At 39.6% G+C, this 23490-nt stretch overlaps 1 protein-coding gene across 16 annotated transcripts in view; it reads right to left on the bottom strand.

Moving 5' to 3' along the window:
* Positions 1-4892: 4892 nt before the first annotated feature.
* Positions 4893-23490, bottom strand: part of rapgef2b (Rap guanine nucleotide exchange factor 2b) — a 101211-nt gene continuing 82613 nt past the window's right edge. For 8 of the 16 annotated variants that reach the window (XM_028009793.1, XM_028009797.1, XM_028009801.1 and 5 more), the window contains 21 exons: positions 22821-22957; positions 21284-21442; positions 20842-20994; positions 20591-20755; positions 20344-20451; positions 20045-20248; positions 18599-18707; positions 18217-18493; positions 17892-18049; positions 16702-16716; positions 16119-16359; positions 15542-15925; positions 15248-15459; positions 14141-14264; positions 13672-13695; positions 12460-12683; positions 11613-11780; positions 11123-11272; positions 9956-10157; positions 9374-9870; positions 4893-8847 (listed from right to left, as the gene is read on the bottom strand). In XM_028009793.1, the coding sequence (XP_027865594.1) occupies positions 8480-8847; positions 9374-9870; positions 9956-10157; positions 11123-11272; positions 11613-11780; positions 12460-12683; positions 13672-13695; positions 14141-14264; positions 15248-15459; positions 15542-15925; positions 16119-16359; positions 16702-16716; positions 17892-18049; positions 18217-18493; positions 18599-18707; positions 20045-20248; positions 20344-20451; positions 20591-20755; positions 20842-20994; positions 21284-21442; positions 22821-22957 (4079 nt within the window). In that variant the 3' untranslated portion in view covers positions 4893-8479. The remainder of the gene's footprint in view (positions 8848-9373; positions 9871-9955; positions 10158-11122; positions 11273-11612; positions 11781-12459; positions 12684-13671; positions 13696-14140; positions 14265-15247; positions 15460-15541; positions 15926-16118; positions 16360-16701; positions 16717-17891; positions 18050-18216; positions 18494-18598; positions 18708-20044; positions 20249-20343; positions 20452-20590; positions 20756-20841; positions 20995-21283; positions 21443-22820; positions 22958-23490) is intronic. The other 8 variants (XM_028009795.1, XM_028009799.1, XM_028009809.1 and 5 more) reach the window with 6 other exon arrangements.

Genomic DNA, 23490 nt, shown 5'->3' with positions numbered 1-23490 from the left:
ATAGATAGATAGATAGATAGATAGATAGATAGATAGATAGATAGATAGATAGATAGATAGATAGATAGATAGATAGATAGATAGATAGATAGATAGATAGATAGATTAAAGCAGAGCAGACGGTGGTGAGACTTCGTCGCCCCTCTGTTTATTGGGCGCCTCCCTCTTCTTATCGCCTTACATGTGCAGGTTCTCTGTCAGAGGCGGATCTCATCTCATATCGTCTCATCTTCCACAAAAAGGAAAATTCAAGAGCCAAAGACGCAGAGCTGAGGGAAGAGCAGCACCAACAGCACATCACAAGAAAACATGAATCATATTTCATTTCACAGCAGATGAAATGTGATTGATGTTCGATAAGAAACACCCACCTGGTTTGGAGCTGATTATCTAAAAACACTGTTAAATGTAGATAGTGGAAAGTAAACTGACCCGGCCAATTTCAAGGCAAAACGAAATAACTGCAAGATTAGATGCAAATTCAGATTTGTCAAGGTTTCAGGTAAATAAAGCTGCTGTTTAGTGTTAAGATGTCTGTGCTGAATGCATCACACTTTGTTGTGGTTCCAGTATGATTATTAATTTTTGTAACAAAGTGATATTAAAGAAGCTTATTTATTCTGACCAAATGCATAATTATTTTACCAGAAACTCTTGTGAGACTAAATTAGTGAGCTGCACAAAGACAAACTTGTCACAAAAATCTGTTCTCTACAGAACAATTCAGGAATGGAATAAATTACCAAAACATCAGATTTAAAAAGTATACTTTCTTTTAAAGGAGCATTGAAATTGCATTTGTTTAATCCAGTTCCATGTATGTAATTTGTAAAACTGTATATTTTAATACTAAAATTATTCTTTATTTTTGCATGGATAATTTGGTGTTTTATCAACTGGAGCTCAGGAAGATTAGTAAGTACTTTGGTGGAAACTAATGGGGATTCTAATGAATAAACAAATAAACAAATAGCTTTGGATTAACAGCATGCTTCAAAATAATCTGAAATTAAAGCTCAGAGTAAACACCAGCGGTAATTAAAAATAACTCATGCTGATATTAAATTACACTCCCCTACCTGTGAAGATGGGTGTGATAAAAACAGCATGGGCACCTTTACGATTCATATTTTTTCTAATCAAAATAAATTTTTAAACATAGTGAGCATGTTTTCACCCTCATTCTGACCTCCCGTGGATTTATCACAGACAGTTGCTCAGGAAGGCATCTGGCTGGAGCAGCTTGTATTAATCTTCCTTTCTCTTAATTCTCTGACTCTGACGGCTTTAAACTGGATTGTCTTTCAGGTTCTGTTCAGACCCGATGAGTCCAGACAAACTTTGTGCAGGCGGTGACATCTCCGCTCCCCTCGGCCCTCACTGCAACTGCCTTCATCCAATTTACCATGAAAGGAGCCCCGACAGCCCCATAATATGACCTGCAGCTGCTGCGATTGAACATGGTCGACAACTCTGTGCCCGGGCTTCACACAAATAACCAGCTGGCTATCTACACAGGCCGTTTGGCCGCCTGCTACCCCTCGATAAGGTCCGCTGCCCAGGGAAAGAGTGGACAGGTCCACCTGGCAGCATTTTATGGTAAACAGTGCCCCCTGGCGTCAGTGGGAACAAAGCACAGTCCTTGAGCCGGATGAGTGATAAACCTCCCACCTCTGACTGCAGTCAGGTGGCGGCTGTAGTGTTGGACGCTGCCTGCTGCAGTGTTTCCTCCTAAACTTGATGGCGGATGTGTTGTCTGGTGTTGCAGTTCCACATGCTGTCTCACGTCAGTCACAGTTATCTTTCCACAGCAGGCGGCTGCAGGGAGAGTCATTTTTTTCCCTCCCTTCAGATACTTTATCACAGTGAAAGCATGATTTGTCAAAGCTTTGGATGTGTTTGTTTGGAGGAAGAACAAAAAAGAAGCAATTTTTGCCAGGATGCATCATTTTCGAGCCTCGCAGGCATTTATTGTAATGAAATCAACGTCTTTCCTGGAAAATACAAATATCCAGTTATTACCTGCAGACTGGAAATGAATAAATTGAATCTGGATGAAATTGGCACATTTCTTTCTCCCAAAATATAAAAGATGAAAATATCTTAAGAATGGATCAGCTGAGAAAAAATTAAATCACAAAAAATTACTTGATAACATTTTTAAACCTGTCTTTTTTATCCTTTATGCTCTACTTGGACAAAAAAAAAGTCATCAACTGAATGTAACTGAATATTTATGAGCTTCCTATAGTTACAGCTTGTAACATGTTATTTAACTCCAGCTGATGGAATGAGCTGGAGTTTTTTAAACAACCAGAGGAAAAATGCTTCAGAACGATCAAATCTCTGACAGCAAGCAGAGAGAATATCTAAGGAGATTCTAGAAAATACTGGAATTGGGTTGAAAACTGTCCAACACATTATTAAAAACTGGAGGGACCAAGTAGCTCATAATGACAGATAAATACTACATTGTTTCATAAATAATTCAGAATTTGAAAATGTTGCAGGTTTTGTTTATTCCACTCATCTGTGGGTTGAACTTTGTAGAATCATATTTCGCTGGCTTTACAGCAAATACATATTTTAGTTTGTGACATCAGTTTCAAATTCACAATTGAATTTACGTCTGGACTTTGACTAGGCCAATCTAACACATAATTCTGTATTAATCTAAGCAATTTTCTTGTATGTCTGGCTGGATGTTTAGGGTGAACATCCACCTACAGCCTCCAACAGGTTTTCTTCCAGGATTATTCTACATTTAGCTCCACCCATCTTCCTATCCATTGTGATAAGCTTTCCTGTTTCATTGTCGACTTTTCTTCTAGAGAAAAGGTTGCACCCAATTTCATTTCAGGGTTTCAGAGAAAAGAGGTCAGAATACAAATGCACTGCTTTGTGTTGGTGTGTCTCATAAAATCCCCATAAAAACAATGAAGGCTGTAATGTTGAGCATGAATGCCTCTAGAGGGCCGGTTAAACTCTGCATTATATTTGTATAATATAGTTGCATTATAGTTGTTCGGTGAAGTCCTAAAATAGTGAGTAAAGTTGATATTCTACCCTTATTTAAAGGGTGGAGCTATTTTTCCCTCATTTCGCAGCTGGACTGCATGTTATTTTATTTTATTTATTTATTTCGCCGAGTGTGACAAATTGGGGCCCTGGGCTCAGCGTTAACGGGAAGCAACACGATGGGATTGCATTATTCATGAGGACTGGAAATGTCGAGCTGTGATATGGTGTCGACCAGCTGCAGTCAGAATGTCAAACCGTTGGAGAGCAGGGCATCTCCGCCATCTGAGCCAGAGCCGATAAACAAGAAGCCGAGGCGCCGAGCTACAGCGGAGGGAACGTCAACACAGCTGATAGAGGGGGGGAGCTTTACGACCACCACCAGCTTCATCAAAGAATGGGAATTAATCAAATATATTGGACATCCTGAACATTTTGAAAATATGACATTTAGGGAAACAGTGATCTCTGGTGGTCACAACTTGCTTTCTTGAACAAGTTAAGATAGATCTATAGATCATACAAAACATATTAATTACATAGCTTGGAAGCAAATGGAAAATGATTCTAAGAATACAGTTTAGCACATAATTCCATAAAACACTAGGAAGAGTATCAAGCAAATAACTGACAGCGGAGGAGTACATTTCCACCAAAAACCTAAGACAATTTAATATCACATTTTTACAAGGAAAATTTATATTTTTCATCATCATGGAAAATGTCAATTTAAATGATTAAAAGCATAAATTTACAACATTCAAATAGATAATTTTCAGGTATTATAAAGTCAGAATTGTATAAGTAAAAATTTGAGATAATTAAATCAGACATTTGCAATAAAAAGTGACAGAAGTCCTCCAAGGACTGAAGGGGTAAATGTAGAGATGCACATCAGGTTACTTTCCACAATGATTGAGACAAAGATCTGGACTCTTTTCCTGCATCAGGACGACGTCAGACTCAACATGGATGCCTTGATGGGATCCAGAATATTCACCTCAGACCGAGAGGAAGAAACGGCACCATGGCTGCATCAAGTCTGGACCAGAGATGTTCTGAAGCCGGTTAGATCTACCTCTTAGATCTACATTTACCACCCCAGAACAACTGGCGTTTTCGTCTCTACAGTCTTAGTAAACGTCTGAGATGAATGTATTTTTTTTCTTACAAATTTCTGACTTTACATCAGAGTATAATCAAATTTTAGTATCATAAATTTATGTCTTTAATTGTGGAAAATTGTGATTTTTTTCTTATAAATATACAAATTTTGAACAGTTTCCAAGTTTTTTTGTTATAAATATGTAACTTTGGGAGTGAGGGGGTTTTTGGCATAAATTTACTCCTCGTTGATGTTTTTCTTGTTTCAACAACGGCCCTAATTCTCAATCATAGATACTTAACCGTTTCAATCTGAACTGACCTAAAAACAACTTTCTTTTGTCGTTTTACATTGTGTGAAAATAATCTGTTATGAAATAAAAAGTTACTGTAAGTAAGTAATTTCAGTTAACTCCTTAATTGAGTTCAGTTAACTAATTCCTCTAAAAATAAAAGAATATCTGGAAAGGTGTTGTAAAAGGACATCAGGAGTAATAAAAAGCTGCCCAGAAGTAATAAGCTTTGTACTGTAATAATTTGCAGCTTCTCTGTTTTATTAAAAATGAAACTGCTAATAACAAAAGTCAAATGAGAAATGGAGATGTGGGACCTGCTTAAAACCCAAGATGACAAAACAATACAGAGCAAGAAAATGAAACTGGGAAGGAAATGTTTCAATTCTGACACAATGTGGTCAGATAGAAAATTAGTAACGTAACGTTTTTCTCAGGGTGAAAACCCTGGAGGAAAAGAAAGAGAACATTTAAAACTGGGTCTTTATGCAGTATTTATTGATTCCCAGCTTCATATAAACTGGATGTTGAGGCATAAACATTTTACCTTTGAACAAAAATATAACCAATATTTACAATTATTGTATTAAAAATACAAAAACAACTGATACGTACTCCACCAATTGTCTTTTTAAAAGACATACAGGTTAAAGTAGTACAAGAAAGAATGAAGAAAAGAAGTTCGTCACCAGCTAAATGTACACACCTCACTGACACCACACACCGAACGCAGTAGCAGTTCTACCTACTACACTTATCTTTATGCTTGTACAATTTTTGTGCAACTTTTTGTTTATCAAATTACGACTCGACCCGCTAATATGCACATTATCTTCAGAGTTGAATGAAAGTAAATGATGCACAACTGTGTTACAAACAAATTATTAACAATCAATCTGCAGCCGTTACAAAAAGAAGAAATCATTTAATGTGTAGTCACAGAACACAGTGGAAAACACTGCAGTCGTTCATGGTTTTACTCAGTCTGTAGCTTCCAGGACTGATCAATGTGATCAGTGTGACGCTGTGATAGAAGGAAACAAAACGTTCATTTTCTTTTCACAATATTCAAAGTGTGGCGATTGGCAGCTTTGAAAGAAAAATCATGATAATTATACTTCATATGTCGCCTTCTTCACCGGAGTCAAAAATAAAAACTTAACAAATGTAAATCTTGAGTCACTTCCACTGACGGCCAGATGTGGAGGAAACTTTGATATTCAGAGGCTGTTTGTAACAGACAGGAAGTATTTCTGAGGATGAATCTAGAAGGACAGCAGAGATGGAAACACATCCTCTACGACACGCTAACACACGGCGGGCCGAAGCCACAAACCGTCCAGAAAATAAACAAAAAACAGGACAAAACTCTAACTTTTTAGTCTGGTTGTTCGTTTTAAAAAAAGGAGCATCAGAAATAAGGCATTTCATCCCAGAACAGTTTGATTTGCATTGTGAACGACCGTGTAAAGACATGTCTGCAACCATGGCAATGTAAGGCGCTCGGACTTTCACAGGATGCGTGTTCAGGTTGGAAAACGGCCATATCTGAATCAGTGGATGCGTTTATTTTTAAATATTCTTTCAACTTTACCTGATAATGCCTCCTGAAATGTGCACCACATGATCTCTCATTACCAAGACAAAAAAATGGAAAGATATTTACGTTTTAATCATAAATTCCTGGTTTTAGTTTAATTGTAGGGAGACAATCATACATGATTTCGAGTGAGTGTGCTTTTCTATTATCTCCCAAAGGTCAAAACTGTGTTGTGTTGCAACACAGAGGAGACGAGCTGCGACATGAATGCTTCGCTCATACCCTGGAAATCAAACCAAACATTACGATTGTGCTCAAAGTGCAAGAATTAAGAGTATCTGGTAGGTACAACGTGTTGCATGTCAGTATACTGCATGATGGTTCTCCAGACCAAGTCGCCTCTTAGCTTCAATTTTTAATTTAAACCAACAAGTGACACGCGTTCACACGTGAACAAGAGATAATACTGGATTGAAAGTTCAAACACTCCAACAACAGACGGGTTGATTCAGTCCAGGTTTCTGTTTTCAGCCCCTCGAGTGCAATCATTTAAAGAAAAATTATCAGAAATGGGAAGAAATCCAGAGGGAAGATGAAGAAATCGTTCGCTGTTTCTCTCTGTCTTTCATAAAAAGTCTTGTTATAATGTTCTTTAATTGTTCAGGTTTTCCTTTTCAAAAGAGAAAACGAGAAAGTGCAGATGAAACCCGACACGTCATGATTCTGCTGCGTCAACAGGTGGCTGTTTTCTGTCTCTCAGTTTTTTTTAATAGTTTTTTTTTAAGTATTTTATTTGTCCAAAGTGCCAGGCATTTTGTCATTGTCTTTGACCTTCTCTCCGTCTCTTCTTCACAGTATTTTTTGCATGCAGGGTCATCAAACCCCCCATGATGCTTTAAGGCAGGGGAGGGAGACGAGGAGCGAAGAATCCACCGACTGGAGGAGGCAGGCACGTATGTAGCGAGTTGACGAGTCTGTATGTCTGTCTCTTTAATCCAGCCCATCTGAAGGGGCAGGGGGGCAGAGGGGGCTTCAAGTTCCTACAAATCAACGTCCACTGTTGCCCCTCAGACTGCAGACACCTGCTCGTCCTCTGTGGAGAGAAAGACAAAGAGAGACAGTTAGCGGCACATCCCTTAGGTCTTAACTCAGATAGAGTAAAATATTCATATGGTATGTGACTCAATATTCTGACGTGTGTCACGTATTCCTGCAGCATGCATGTGCTTATTAATGAAAAACTAAAATACACCAATTAGTTTAACCTGATAAGAAAATAATCTAACTTAATTCTGAATGTACGACACAACGTAAACCAAGCAGGGCGTATGGAAATGTCTGATTTGGCCTTTCACCTCACTGTTCAGTGTCCAAACTTTTTGCATTGCGGGCCAAACACGGCAACAAGAAGTCAGTTGGGAGGCCAAAATATTTTAAATTAAATGCTCAAAATAATTTTATTAATTATTTTTTCTGATTTAGTCCTCAGCAATTAATTCAATATGCAATACTTTTATCAAAACAAACCAGAAAAGAACAGATTAAGGGAGGTCTGAAAAAACAGTCAGACATTTTTCTTAATAAAAACGGTTTTCTAACTGAATGTTAACTGTTTTTATTTTGTTGGTCTAGAGTTAAATTTATACGTAAACTTTTGTTGAATTTAGCAAAGTTTGCAAAAACACTTGATTTTTGTGGGTGTGCCTATACCTAAGATAAATAATTCAAATGTATTTAAGAAGACTGCAGTTAATTGAAACACTCCAGATGGAAAGTCAAATTTGTATCATCCTTGAACTAATCAGGGAGCTACACAAAGGTTGCGTCCAAATTCAGAGAACAGCGATGAGAAAGTCTGTCCAAACTCCTTTACCGAGTTTAGTTGGCTGGAAAACTGTTTTTGAATGTTTTACTTGCAGAGTCACTATTTGTTTTCTTGTATTTTGTTGTAATTGTATACTGATAGAACAAAAATATCTTGAATAAACATTGTTAATAAAAATTAATCAAGCTACTTTTCTGCGTTTTTGGCAGATGAAAACAGCAGAACAACTGTTTTACTCCTCCATATGTTTCCAACACTGCCACCAAGTGGAAGCATTCAGGTACTACAGGCACCATTTCTAAAGTAACTGTACTGTTGAGACTTTCAGCTTCTCTCTTTCCAGCAGCTCAATATTTACACAAATGATCAATAGTTCAATTCTAAACCATGAGAAAAGTCCACTTATTGTAAAGGAGTGGTGTGCATGCTGGAGGTGCAGGCTGGTTAAAGTTCGTAAAGGTGAAAACAGATGATTGCCCACAAGCTGTAGTTGTGTGAGAAGAGAATGAGAGGGAAGCGGTGACAGATAGGAATCATGCTCCATGACCTGTTGTGACCTTTACAGTAAGCAGAGGGATGGACTCTGCTGGTGCTGGGGGAGGGTCCTGGTGTTTGTTTCTGTTCACATGCAGCCTCAGTGAGAAGAAACTGTTTACCTGCCATGTGGGGGGTGGCCCTGCCTGCTGACCCCTCACACCGTCACGGTCTGGGGGCCTCAGGCGTGTGTCGGGCCAACGGTTTCCTCAGAGCCACTAGTTTGGGAGACAAGGACTCACCCTCCTCTTCGTCGTCGGGTTCTTGCTCGTCTGCGGGGGAGCGGGTGCGGTGGAGGCTGCCTCCCCGGTGTTTGGCGGCCTGGTGGGCCTGGTGGGAGTCGGGCGACTGGGTCACCATCCGCGAGCGCTGTAGAGCCGTGGTGTAGTCTGGCGGCCGGCGACTCGAGTGGGTTACCGTTGTCGTGGGTACGGGTGGGGGCGGGTGCTGACCCTCGGCGAGGTCTGAGAGGGTCAGGGCGGTGTAGCCGGGCGGAGTCGGCGGGGGCTCCCGGTATCGGCCCTCTTTTCGAGCTGATTGGACACAAAGGTAGTGACATGGTGATGCCTTTGAGTATCAGCTGACGATCGATTTCCCAGAAAACATTCAACACATACAGACAGGCTTCACCAACTCAAACTTAAGACGTTTAAAAACTATTTAGGACCATTCAGAATTAAATTTATAGTAGTGCCAAACTTTTTTGCACAGAATGCACATATCATGGTGCAATTTGGCAGCAGATATGAGCCAGTGGCGAAGATGAACGTCCAGGACCAGGATTTTAAAGCAAAGCTCAGTGAAGTGTTGCTAACAGAGACAACCTCAGAAATCTCATCTCGGTTAAGAAGAAAAAGAACCGGAAACTTTCTAAGCTGCAAAAATTTATGCAACACGAGTCCCAACAGAAACAGCTTTGGTATACTGCACAGTACAAGTTTCTGTTCTTATTCAAACCTCCGTGCTGCAAAGCAACAATACTACTCTAACTTGAGAACAGATGAGCAGTGCTTTCTAAATAAAGTTTGGTTGACTGACAGGACAAGAACCAACACTCACAAAGAAAGGCTTTACCCCCAGCTGTGATGGGTGATGGAGACGGCCGGCCGAGCTGCTTGGCCTCCTCCGACCCGGTGGATGTGATGCTACTTGTCTCTGCGTCTGCATTTACGTCCTTTCCTCCTCTCCTCTTGATCGTCCCTGTGTCTCCTTCTGATTCTTCTCCCCAGTAGGCGGCTGAGGATGAGGAGGAGCTGGCCGATGCCCAGCTGCCCCTGGCCTGCGCCGCCCACAGCGCCGCTGGACCCCCTAACAACGCCTCTGATGCCGAAGACAGCCCTCCAATGCCAAGCTCCCAGCTTCGGCCCTGCTGCATGTTCTGAATATTGTCATGGGAGCCAGAGGAACAGGAAGTCCAGGAGCCGCGGCCACTGTCTGCAGCATCCAGAGACACACGATCTCCCTGATCCTGAGTCAGTTCCTCTGAGCTGGGCGAGGAGAGGACAGTGGAGCAGCCGGCGTAAATACCCCGACAGTCCTGCATTGAAGAATAGGACCTGAAACAGACATTAATAAAAAAATATTAATGACTTTACTTCCACTTTCCCGACATTTTTCAAACAAAACATTTGGTTACCGTACCCCAGACTGTACTGATCAGGGTCGGTCGTGGCTCTTCTCTCCAGCCGAGGCCCACCCATGTGGGATTCGCCAGCTCCTCCAGAGTGACGGAGTCTCCGCTCCTCCTGCGCCATGTCGAAGGACGAGTTACTTACCAGGCTGGAGCGGGACGAGATCTCGCTGTGGCCAGAGTCCGAGTAGGCGTCGCCTGACCTGCTGTAACCTGGACCGACACAGAGAGAGAAGATCTAGATGTTAAAAGTACGTAGATGTGTGACTGAATTAAAGAATGTAATTACAACACATGTAAAGTCTGATAGTGAAAAATATTCATGCTTCCCTTTCTGCATTGAAAAGAAAAAATATGTAATTTCAAAGTGGGGCAGAGAAGCAATATTTTTAAAATTAACATATTTGTAATGAATCTAGAAAAAATACAATTTTGTGATATAATGCACAAAAAAGTAAGTGGGTTAAAATTTTGCAAATCAAATTTTTTTTAGCTTAATATCTGTGTACAAGAACTTTCTGGGACAAAGAGTATGTCCCAATGATAATTTTAATAATAATAATGCAATAACTTTACTGTATTTATTGATTTTCAGTGATGCAGATAGCGACAACACTGTAATCCTGGGCTGTTTTAGAGAAATTATTTTGGTTTCCATCAACATTTTATTCTTAAGTCAGTTTCATACACTCAGAAGTAAAAGTAGTTTCTTTATCAGTAAATTATTCAAAAATCTGATTGGTGCATCTCTATTTGAAAATAGTGCATGCAAAAATATCTTATTGTCTTTGTTGCAGTAGGAATCTTCTCTAAAGGATGTATCACCTCTGCAAGCAACATTTTAAAAGATTTACCTATTAGGCTCAGATGAAATGGGGAATAAAAAAGATTCTGGGTTTCACCAACACTAAAGCCAAACTGGCTGAACTTAAAAAAAAGTTAAAATACTGACCCTTTTTTGGCTATTTTCTGTCTTTACTGAATATATTAGAACCATAACTGATAAAAAAAAGCTTATTTTGGAATAAATTCCCAGATGTCATGGCTGTAGGAAACAGGAGCGCTATAAATCAATACAGCTAGCAGCCACCAGGTGGCATGAGCGGTGCACAGTGACAGAGAAAGAGCTCAAAGGGTTGAGTTAGGGTGGTGAGGGGTGGGGGTAGATGTTGGCTTACCCTTCTTTGGTGAGCTCTGGGGGGAGGTGGGCGGAGAGGAGAGCTGGGAGGAAGCGTTGGACATGGTGTCCTCTGGCTGCCTCCGGTGCCTTTCGTTCCCCTCCTCAGACAGAGACAGGATCTTCTTCAGGGACTGGGGCGAACTGGTGCCTGTGGACATTTTCAATAAAATTAGCATGAGGAACACGGCCATTTCCCCGGGGGGGAAGGGGAGGGGGTCAGGCTGCATTGTCTGGGATTTTCTGCTAGTTGCTTGTTGGGAGGCAGCCTCTAGGTGGCAGCATTGTTACAAAGAAAAAGCTACTTTTACTGTTTGGAAAACTAAACCATGCAGTGAACAAAATACAGATTTTTCATCTAATTAGAACCTCCCTAAATGTTACTAGTTTAACTGTAGCAGATATATCTCATAAAGCTCTGAATAAACCAGTTGCATCAAACACAATTTAACACCTAAAGACTGAAAGACAAATGTTAATGATTTTCCTACCAAACGGTGGTAGATCCTTGACTGGCACTCTTTTCCGGGATGGGTAGAGTGCCACAGAGGGAACTTGCAGGACCTGGTTTCCTTTGGCTAACTGGCCCCGCTGCTGACTGGCTGCTCTGGGCACGACCGGGGAAGTGTCAGGTCGCTTCCCACCAGCATTCTTGGGTACTGAGGATGTAAAAGCAGGAGTTCATTTTTATTTCTCTAAATCAAAGAATTCTCATTGGGAATGTGGGTGGGAATGTTGACATGGACAAACTTTTATTGCTGTTTTAACACCAAAAGAACTTAATCTTCAATTCTTAGATTTTGTTTTTTGATTTACATTCTTTGTGTTGCAGATCATCTAGATGTGTTAGACTTTTTAAATGGCAAATATTTTATGTCAACCACTTAATGGCTTGCAGATATAAATCAAGTATTATGCTGACTAGAACTGGGTAAGTAATAACATTAATTTTTGTGACCTAAAAAGACATTTTTCCCCTCCACCTTACCGGATATGTTATCATACAAATGTTCACTCTACAAACTCATAGTCAAGCTGGACACTTTGTATTATGAAGAGATGGCCCAATTTGGTTTCAAATGTATAGTCATCATTTCTGCACATTTGTGTGCCTTATTGTCACTTTTCTTTGTTCAAGTTTTTTCTTTTTTTAAATATTTTGTCGTTTCTTGGTGAAAATAAATACACAGCTGTCATGCAATACAAGCCTGAACATGATTGAAAGAAAAAAGGATTGTATATTCCCATTAAATTTACAATTATAGCACCCAAGCATATTTAAGCACAGGGAATGTTTCAATGCCACACTTATAGTATAACAGTGAGAGCTACGCTTACATGTGCTGATTGAGGGCTCACACTGTAGTGAAAATGTCTGAAGGCTCTCCTCGTTGGTTTCCAGACTTAGGTTGGACAGATACTGCTTGACCTTCCTGGCCATCTGGGCGTCTTCGTAGAGCTTTTTGGCGTTGAGGAAGGAGCTGCGTCGAACCCGCTTCTTGTGGCCACCTGTCTGGCTGACGTCGAGCACGGCTGCATTGGCGCTGCCCTGACTTAAAGAGCTGGTCAAGTACACACGCGTGTACGCAGAACAACAAACAACACGGAAAAGGGAATGTGGGTTACAGACAAACAAATAGAAAAAGGGACAGAAATGATTAATAAACTGTCTTAAAGACCTAATTAGTATTTTATGGGGGTCAGATTGTTAAACTCTAGTGGGATTTGTGGTATTTTAACTGAGACATGCAGAAAGCAGCTTTCGTTTTTTTTCCTCAACTTGAAAACATTCCAGTCATTCCAGGCAGCAGGGGGGTGAAGAGGACCGACAGCTTGAGTCAAACAGCAGAGGAGTAAAGAGGGCGACTACTGTACAAAGTCATAGTTTACATTTCTGTGGCTTGAGTAAGAGTTGGTCGCAATCGTAGTAAAAGCTTTTACTCGTAGTGCAAAACGAAAAAGCAACACGACAGCTGCCTGTGGACAGAAATGTACAAAGTTTCATGGAAACATTTGAGTAATTATGTTGTCAAGATTTATTTTCTCAGACAAGTTTCCTTTGAGATGATTTTATCATAGTGAAAAACAAGCTTATAATTACAATATGAAAACTGCATTTTAAATGACAATTACGAATGACTGAAATGTGATGCACTGTTTCCCATTAAACGTTCTACAATGTATAATTTGACCACAAGAATGTAAAGAATGAAAAATATGAATACTATGAATCTCTGCTGAAGGATAAAACTGAAGGAAGTAAAACTCTAAAACTGAGACTGCATGCAATTGAAAAACAACATGACTGAAGGTGACATTTGCTATTATACGCCCAGCAGTGACTAGTGTAACCTTTCGTTAGCAAATGTGACCTTTGTTACAGTCAGTACATTCAGTATCCTGAGGTTAGTGTCAGGCAGAATAAGTGGGAGGAACTCAAGCTGGTTAATAAAAAACAAGGCTTTAGAAAAGAAGCAAAGCAGAACAAAAAGTTTGCAGATATACAGGCTACGTTGCAGGGAAGGGTAAAGATTTTGTCACCAAACTTACCCTAAACTTCTCCATTTCTTCTTCCTAGAATTTGGGATGCCGCAAACAGCAGCATGGGGGAGGGGGGCAAAGGGTTTATGAGCAAAGAGAAAGAAAGGAGACAAAGCTTAGGGCAGAAAAGACCACCAAGATCACCAAAGAGAAGCAATTACACCAAACACCCACATGAAAGTTGGCAGAAAGGATATTGGGTGACGACACTCCATTAAGAAGACATCATTGAACAAAGACTTGCTTTCACAGAAGCTCTGAGCACTTCGTAACGTTTAAGGAAACAGTTGCTCGAGAAAACATTTGCCAAAAAGAACAGCTGCTTGAAAGAAAAGCGTGATGCAGAAACTTGACCGAATCTAAGTGGACCGACTGACCCCACATGGATGGTTAGTCAGTGGAGTGCTAATTATTGGTCCTAAAGGGGAGGTGAGGACTTCATTATTATTTCTGACTTTAATTGATAGATTTTCCTTACCTGGTCCGGAACATAAGAGCAGGGTCCATGTTGACAGACGCCATGCGGCCCACGTGACGGATTTCTTTGGCAATCATCCTAAGCTTCTCAAAGTTCACCAAACCGTCCACTTTGGAGTCATTGCCTGTGAATTCAATACATGAAATGTATTTCAGTCACTGGAGAATTATAAATATAAGAATGTTTGTGGACAACAGGTCTGGATTTATGAAAACAAACTACCATGAAGACCACAAATAGCCAAACAGCTACCACAGCAAAACTGTTAAGCTAATGTTAGCTTTTGACTTCTCATATTAGCTTACCTAAACGATCATTTCCCAACTATTTTTACTTCTTTTTGTTAATATAAAGGCTTATTTTCAGTTTTCATAATAAAAATTGTAGTTGTTGGTACATCTTAACAGATTCACAAGGGTTGAGAAAACTGTACTTGCCAAAGCCAAGCTAGCATGGCTAACCTAGCTTAGCAGTGACTTCAGTATTACTAGTTTTAAGCCATTTAACTACTTAAAATTAAATTTACATCTGAGTTTAAATTCTCAATTTTAATTGAGTTAATAAACTTACAAGCATAAAATATAGAAAGAGGTATGAATTTTTCAGCTTAAAACATAAAGATGTTGTTTAAGTTTTACTTAACGCTGTCATAATGTCAACAAATCTGCTTCTTTTATTTCAGTTTAGGAACCTCTGGTTTTAAATAACTGAAAATAAAATTTTTTTGTTTCAGCTTAGAATGTATTTCTGAGAAATTTGTGGTTATTGTAGCCATTTATTAAAGCAAAATTAATTAGGTGTCGGTCCTTCTGCACATTTGCCATTGCAGTTTTAGTATTTATGTACTTTATGCTGCACTTTTGTTAATGCATAACAGTCTTCAAGACATTTTATTCACATTTTGACAATGGAAGATTGAAAGTAATGTTTGTAATTACTCTATATTGCTCTGTAAGAAAACATTCTTGTGTAATTTCCATAAATATTTTCTACAAGCAGGTGATCCTGTTTTAAAACTGTTAGCTGGCCCAAATGTAGATCAGGACTGCAATCAATTATAAAAGGTGAAAATAGCTTGTAATATAAAATTATTCTACTGCCATGTACCTTCGTGTAGGAATGTGAGGTCCTTCTTGATAACTGGGAACAGGGGAATGATTGGTGGCTGAAGGTTCTGATTGTTGAGAACATTCCTGTACTTGGCCATATTTCTAGAGGGATCGAAGAGATCCTGCAAGTCCCCAAACAATTTCTCATATTTGCTTGGCAATTTTTCCCATGTTCCCCTCAGTCTGGAAACTGGAGCCAAGTTCAAGCCACTGCAAGAAGAACCACAATTAGTCAAATGATGGAAGAATATAAGAAAATATATATTTATACATAACATTTTCTTTGTCCAACCTTATGATGGCAAACATGGAGTTGAAGTTCTTGCACTCTCGACAATGTAGAGCAATCTTGATGAAATGCTTTATGATCTTCATGCGCTTGAGCTGGTTGGGTTCCCGTACCACCTCGGTTGCCACCCAGAAGGTCTCATGGTTGATGGACTCCTCGAAGCGCTTGAGGCTGACCGAGCCTGTCTTGGAGCGCAGCTTGAACAGGTCGTCGATGTATTCGGTGGGCTCGATGGCACAGAAAAGTTCAAAGGCTCTCATGGAGAGCTGGGTGGCCACCTCCACCGTGCTGAGCTGCAGCAGAGCGATCTGGCCTTCTCGTAGGAGGTCCTGCGCGTCTTCATCAGAGCACAATGTCTCCGTCTCCATATTACTCTTCAAGTAGTATCTTTATGGCAAAAAAAATTAAGTTAAATATAATGAGAATTTATGTCAGAGGTGCAAAGAGTAACCAAAAATTGTACTTGGGTGAAAACAAAACGTAGCTTTTCAAGAGTTACTCAAGTAATAGTAAAAAAGTATTTGTTAAAAAGAAAAGCTTTCCTCTTTCTTAGAGTTTGTCAAATTTAAGACATCTTTACCTGCCACTTAGCTGAATCCTGTCAGCTAGTTTGGAAAGCTGGTCTGGTAAGCGCCTCTGCTTAATGACGCCCTCCGGTGTGACAGACACTTCACATAGTGAATAAGCCTCTGGCGTTGCAGTCAGAGCAAACTCCCTGATAGCCTGGGCCACCACCTCTTTAGCGGTTGTGTCCTTCCCAATCATGATATACCGAGACTGCTGGTCCGCCTTGAATACTCGTAGCACTTGGTCTGACATATCTACAGACATAAAATTATTGCTTTCAGGCAAATATCTACATTATTCTGGTTAAAAACAGAAAACACCAGAGATTGTTGGTTTTCAAGAGTGTTTCTGAGTGTTCAAGAGAAAGAAACACCCCAAAGATTTAAAAACCACCACATTCACCATTATGACACCCAAACCAAAGGTTAAAAACTGGATTTTTCTGCGTCATCTCACCATTTAAATCACCTATCTGTCACCCCAAAAGATGTGCAACTGATTTTGGATGTCTATTTACTAGATCACAGCTGCTAAGAGATTCCTGAATGACAGAGAAGAAATGGCTGAGAAGGAGAATAATGAGAGGAAGTACTCACTCTGGATGACCGGTACTGAAATAATAAAACAAATGATGGAATTAAGTTGCTATGTACTGTATATGCTGAGTGTTTACCCCTATTAACACCTACAAAATATTATGAAAACACTGCATTTCACTAAATTCACTTAAAATTAAATCTGTGCAAAAGGAATACTTTTCAACTATTTTGAAGAAAGTATTTCCTTGGCAGCCCATGCTATACTTGGCTGTCTGATATCACTTAGAGTGGCTGGAATAAATGCTGTGAATGTCAACTGTACATTCAACCTAAAAGTCTGAGATTAATCGATCAAGGTTTTTCTGACTGACTCAAATATTCTGTTTTTTTTTAGCTCTGATGGACTATTCAAATTATTCTTCCAATTAGATCAACAAATAAAAAGAAAATAATGTGCTGGTTTTGTTTACAGTCATATTCAGAAAATTAGAATATGCATTCTGATTAAATTAGTTTATCAAAGTAAAAGTATATTTTAAAAACAAAAACTTTTAAGCAGGTATTAAACATATTTTCTATTAATCCCATATTTCTGTATTAAAAAAATATTTTTTATTGGACATGATGTTATTAGCAGTAAGGTGAAAATCATTATAATTAACAGAAACAAAGTCATTCACACTATGAATTTCGACATGTTTGAGCTCATGTTCCTCAAAAATTAGCATCAAATTAGATGCCATTGAGTTTGAGTTTACAGACTGAAAATAGTACCAGATCATAAATTTGACCAATTTTCTGAATGATGCAGCCTTTTTGCTATCATCTGATTTGCTGATAGGAGATCAGAGCTCATCATGAAAAGAATAATTCAGCAGATTGTAATCTCTGGATGATTTATTTAAGATTTTTTTTTTTTTTACCAAAGGTCACAGAAAAACTTTAAAGAAAAAAAAAACAACGATTTACTGCAAGTGGTATCGTCACTGCAACACTGAACAATACTTATGCTACAGCTCTATTGACTTTTTAGTATATTCTAGATATAAAAATAAGATTTCTGGAGGAAACATACAGCAAAAATGTTAAATAAATCCCTCCTGCTCATCTTGATCCCCTCCAGAATTTAGTTTTAAATCATGGTGCACGTGCTAAACCTCAGAAGTGTTTAAAGGATTTATAAATACACACACTGATGCCACTGAGTCAAAGTCTCACATTGAGCCCCACAGTGTGTGAATATTCACCAGGCTGGTTGTTGAAGTCGAGGATGCGGTGGTGTGACTGCAGGAGGTCCGGGTTCGACGACGACAGGTTCCCACTGACCGGCAGAGCTGCTGGGATCTGCTTGGACGGCTTCATCCCCACTATACTGTCATCCTGTGATTGGCCTACACAAACGTCGCTATGGAAACAAGAAGAACAGAGGGAAGAAGGTGAGAGAGCAGTTCTGTCACCAACAAGCAGAGGGAGACATTTGTGGTGAAAACTGCAGCCTATTTTGAGTGTTTAATGTATTTGAGAGTAAAAATATGTTTTGATTTATTATTTTCAAAACGTCAAATCTCTTACTTGTACGGTTTAGGGGGCAGGATGCTGGTGAGTGTCTTATCAAAGATTTTTTTCAGCTTGTTGCGGCCTCCCACTGTGTTGCTCTTGGCCTTTTTGCTGGCTTTCTCTAACCCCATGACCTGTTCCACGTCTACCGCCAGGTCCGGTATGGAGTAACGGCTCCCCTTCTTAATGTCCCCGATTTTTGGTAGATGAGGCGCACCGTTCTTCCTGTCGTGTTCCTCGTCCCCGTCCAACTCATGCTCATGTTCTGGCCGTGTTAGCAGCTCCTTAAACACTGAATGGAAAGCAATGAGGTCAAAAGATTAGCTGCCTGAAAAGGTTACATTTTATTTCCAAGAAAGACTAGATTAATTATTAATAGGAGACATTAAAAACTTACCTAAAAGATTTGTTTTCACAGTTATGGATAAGTGGGTGTTGTTCTTTAAAATCTCATTGGCTTTGCTGAACTGGACAGTCTCAAAATTCTGTCCATTTACCTCCAAGATCTGCAGAAAGAACCAGAACCAATAAATCAGAACTTTAACATAATTAGAAAATGCAATTTTTTTAACATCATAATAAAGTTACAAAGACCAGAATTTGCTTTTTCCAACTGAGAACCTTAAGCTATCAGTCAGCTTTTCTCATCAAGAAGGAAATCTTAACTAAGATGCAGCTGATCTCCACGTATGCATCATGTGGCTTTTAGATAATTGAAGCAAGCTGAGAACAACAGTTATCAACACACTGACACTAATCCCTAACCCTTTTTGTCCTCTATTACAAACATAAATATCTCAAAATTGCTAAAAGAAAAAAGAAAAACCAACTCCCATGCCCTAGAACCATTGAACCATGAACTTCAACTGAAGGTTTGGGGCACAAAGAGTCTAGATGAGTGAGGAGCAAAAGATGTAAGTATCACATTAGAAAAGGTTGATGCAAATAACAAAAAAAAAAAAAACAAAGTAGGTCATTTTTGGAAAAAATTTTCTTTTCTAAAAAGCCATTTTATTACAGCTCTTCTTAATGTCAACATCTGACTTAATCACGCTTTGCGTTTGCATTTAAACTAATAGATGGAAACCTGAATAATTTGCATCTTCTGTTTGGCAAAAATGTTAAAAGTTTGCTAAAAATTTGCATTAAAATTAGATAATTAAACATATATATTATGAAATGTCATATACAAGCTGTAAAATGTCTGAGATGCTCTGAGAGCACCAAGCTGCAGAGCCTAGATCTCTTTGTCTGCAACATGTCCCGATTCTGTGACAACTAAAATAACACTTAAGCTGTGAGTTTGAAGGTCCTGAATCACAGGATGAAGTGGGTAAAACATGGTAAGTGTGACTGGTGTAAACAGGGTAAATGCTACCAAGTAAGACAGCTTTTCTGCTTCCGTTTGGGAGAAACAGCTGCAGAGGATGTTTGGTGTTGAGAGGGCTTAACACACACCCAGACACTTGTGAGATGGTTTTGAGGATTAAGAGCCTTTGCTTACAGCTGAGAGGCCTGCAGAGTGTGAAACTGGCTGGGATGTCAAGTTGCAAGGAGAAAGTCTACAGGGTGCCTGCAGCTACTGGAGAGTTCAGTTTGAGACTTCTCAAAGGGAAGCCTTTTAATGCCAGTTAGGTCATAAATACAAAACCAATTTCACAAGAAAAATGAGCTTCAAGTGGAAAAAAAGATCACTTTGACTGAAATTGTTCTGCACAGTTGTCAAGAGAAAGACATTAAAAAGCTTTTGAGAATGCCTGAGGGCTAAATAAACCTGGAAAATATTCAAACAAAAACCACAACACAACACAGACTTCACCAATGTCTTTGATGTGAAAGTCACCTGATCTCCACGCTTAAGTCCGGCCTCTGCTGCCTTGCTCCCTGGCTCCACGGTATCAATGAAGATGCAGAAACCTTTCTCTTGACCTCCGAGGAGGGTGAAGGCCAGAGGAGAGTCTCTGGACGGCTTGGTCAGCGTCACCAGCCGTGGCTTGGCTTTAGCAGCACACGCTATGTTTAACAGTCTGAGGTGCCCGCACATTTTCTGCAAAAAAAAAAAAAAAAAAGAAGCGGGGATTAAAAATATAACAGAAATATGGATTTCTCTCATTTTTCATTGCATTTGTTGAAGAAATGTACCTCCTTCTCCAGATTGCTCTCAAACTCCTCCAGAAAGTGAGTCATGGCAGGGTCTCCCTCGAAGTCATTAAAGTGATTGTTTACCCACAGCAAGACTACCCGTGTAACCTGGGAAAATCACATGACCGGCACTTGTTGGTATCCATGGCAACAACTTTACAGGGTACCAAATTCAAAACCAATACAGAAGCATTTTATTGTAATCAAAAAGTTAATTAGGAGGACAGCTCCGCCCTGCTGGCCGTACCTTGTCCCTGAGACTTGGGTCGTGAAACCATTCCAGGAGCTTCTTTCCCACGACCATGGGGCTGGAGAGGAAGGTCCTGTAGGTCAACAGGAAGTCCTCAATGTAGGTAGGATCCACCACCGAGTGCTCCTCCACCAGGTGCATGGTGAGACGCTCAGGCGTGCCCTGATAATCCAGATTGAGGACAGAAGTTTACAAGTCGATCGTGCAAAACTTGAACGTCTGCAGAAGTCTGACGGTAGAGGTGTCACCTTGATGACAATATGTCCCTTCCTGGTGCCGGTACGATCCAGTTCACGGTGTTCCTTCACCATGACGATCTCTCCTTCCTCCTCAACCTTCTGCATGTTCTTCTCCACCTGGTTGAGGATGCAGCAGTAGTCCTGCTGGGCTATGCATACAAACTGAAAGAAAGGAGGTGATTCACTTTACCACAGTAGGAGATATTTCTACAAATTAACAAAACAAATGTTTTATTCAGCTTAATGATTTCTCTACATATAAGGGGTTACTACTGCTGCAAGCAACTTTCTGTGTCATGAGTGCAAACATTTCAGCACAAGTGGGGCACAGTGGGACATGATAATGCAGGATGACAGGCCTCCTGCCAGGTGTTGCACACTGAAATGCAAAGGAAATGGACCTGTTCATGCTAGCAGAGTGTGACAGATCAACTCAAATTAGGGTTCCAACCTGGCAGTCGTCCACCTTGGTCCTCATGACGCCTTTCATAAATTCCTTCTCCATGGTTGGAGACACACCGAAGCTGTTCCCCATGCACAGCATCTCTGTCCGACTGTCGGGGTAGGTCACCTCCACTGAGCCGTTCAGGATCACCGACCACGAGTCCAGCTGCAGCCAGAAAACAGGAACAACTTCAGATTTCATTTCAGGGCTGAAACAATTACCTGTGATGAATCGATTACTGAAATAATCAACTAATTTAGTAATCAATTTATTGTTAACTGGGAAAGACCATTGGCTAAAAGAACACCAAGTCATAACTGTAGAAAAAATATATACATTTTGCACCTAAGATTAATAAACCTTCTTTATTTTTAAGCATGTTCAATTTGAGTGTCAGTAAGTCAAGGGCTGTGTTGATGTTAGAAGTATATTTTTACATACATTTGAAGATGCTACAAATGTATCGGACACAAAAGGAAATTCTATTTTTGCATTTTAGGCAAGAAAAGGTTCATTTTCTTTTTGTATAAAATAGGATTAAGTGGTAAAATGAAAAATCTGTAAAATGTGGCCATTTTTTATCTCTTCAATTGTGTGAATAATGTTTTTGTGTTTGGTTTCTACTATTAAAATTAATTTTAAAATTCAAACATCTTTACAAACTTGTTTTCTAGCCATAATCCCTGTTGACCGCTGCAGTCATCTCTTTCCCATTCTTTTCACAGTATGTGTTTTAAAACTACATACATAAATTATGGAGAAACCAATTCAATACATACAATATGCTCAGATTTATATGTCTTAAATTATATCATATTTTATTTTCAATATTACATGCTGTGCATACTTATAGTTTTTAATTATTGCTCTTTTTAAGGTTTTATTACACAATTGTTTACTATTTTTAGGGTAAATTTAATGCTCATTTATTCTATGAACTGATGTGAACAGCACTTTGACTTAATTTAGATATAAGAAAGAAGCTTTATAGGTTTCTTTACCTACAAACTAAAGCGATACATGGTTGGATTTTCAACAGCTGGTGTCCCTTAATGAGTCAAAGCCATTTATCAAAAAGAAAGCAGAATAACAGATGGTTTCTTGCGCTCTTCTGTGGGAAGAAGCTATCTTAAATGAGCATTGTTGCAACCATTGCATGCTTGATTTAGAGCAAAAAATATATATTTTTAGAGAAAAAATATGGCTTTTTACACAAATTCATCCAAATCTGACAACCAATAATAGCAACAGTATGCTTAAAGCCTAAGTTCTCTGAACGCATTCATTTACTCTTGAATCAAGCTCTTCGAGATAAATTCTTTATCCTTTTGTTCAAGTGCAGTGCATTGAAAATATGCAACCCAAACCAAATGCTTGTTTAGCTTTGGGTGCCTCAGGGAACCTAGAATGACCCCGAGATAAACTACTTGAACAATTCAGGGTTAATAGAGCAGAAAAAACATCCAATAGAGGAACAAAGATCTGCTGGTGTGTAGAGGTCAAGCTGACAAAGAACATGGAATAAAAATGCAGCAACACAAACCTCTTCTCCATCATTGAGAACGATGGTGCCGGCTCGCTCCACCACGGCGAACACCATGACTGCGCAGAGCTCCCTCCTCACCGACATGGTCATGTTAGCGAACGCTGGCAGCTGATGCATGAACTCCAGTAATTGCTCTGTGAAGAGGGACAAAAAGAGAAGACAGGATGTTCAGAAGAAAACCATCAAACGCTGGAAGAGGTTTGACTCCTGGATGGGAGAGAGAAAGGAAGCAGAGCTGCTGGTCAGCGTGCTCCAGCACCTCCCGTCCACCGAGACAAGAAGACCTGATCGTCACCACAATCATCATGGAGCCAGCAGAGGAATCCCTTCGCACAAAATATCAATTCTATTGATATAATCATCTGAGGGAGGCCAAGAATAATGGCCGACTAATCACACTGTGACTTTTTGAGATTCTACTACTCATCATTCCTTCAAGCTGGATTAAAATCAGAAAAATTCCTAAGAACAACTGAGAACAGTTTATTTTTTAACATGCATAACCAGCTATCCAACTATGCTAACAAGTGCAAAGCATCGGCAGGTTCCCAGTGACAAGATATGCTAAGGCAGGGGTGTGCAAAGCATGGCCCCGGGGCCTGTTGTGGCCCTCACCTGCAGTTTAAGAATGACACAAATTTATTTATTAAACTTTTGATTATTAATC

This window comes from Xiphophorus couchianus, chromosome 23 (assembly GCF_001444195.1).
Source record: "Xiphophorus couchianus chromosome 23, X_couchianus-1.0, whole genome shotgun sequence".
NCBI classification, from domain to species: Eukaryota; Metazoa; Chordata; class Actinopteri; order Cyprinodontiformes; family Poeciliidae; genus Xiphophorus; species Xiphophorus couchianus.
Note: the sequence above shows the minus strand (reverse complement) of the source record. Positions and strands in the feature narration are given on the sequence as shown.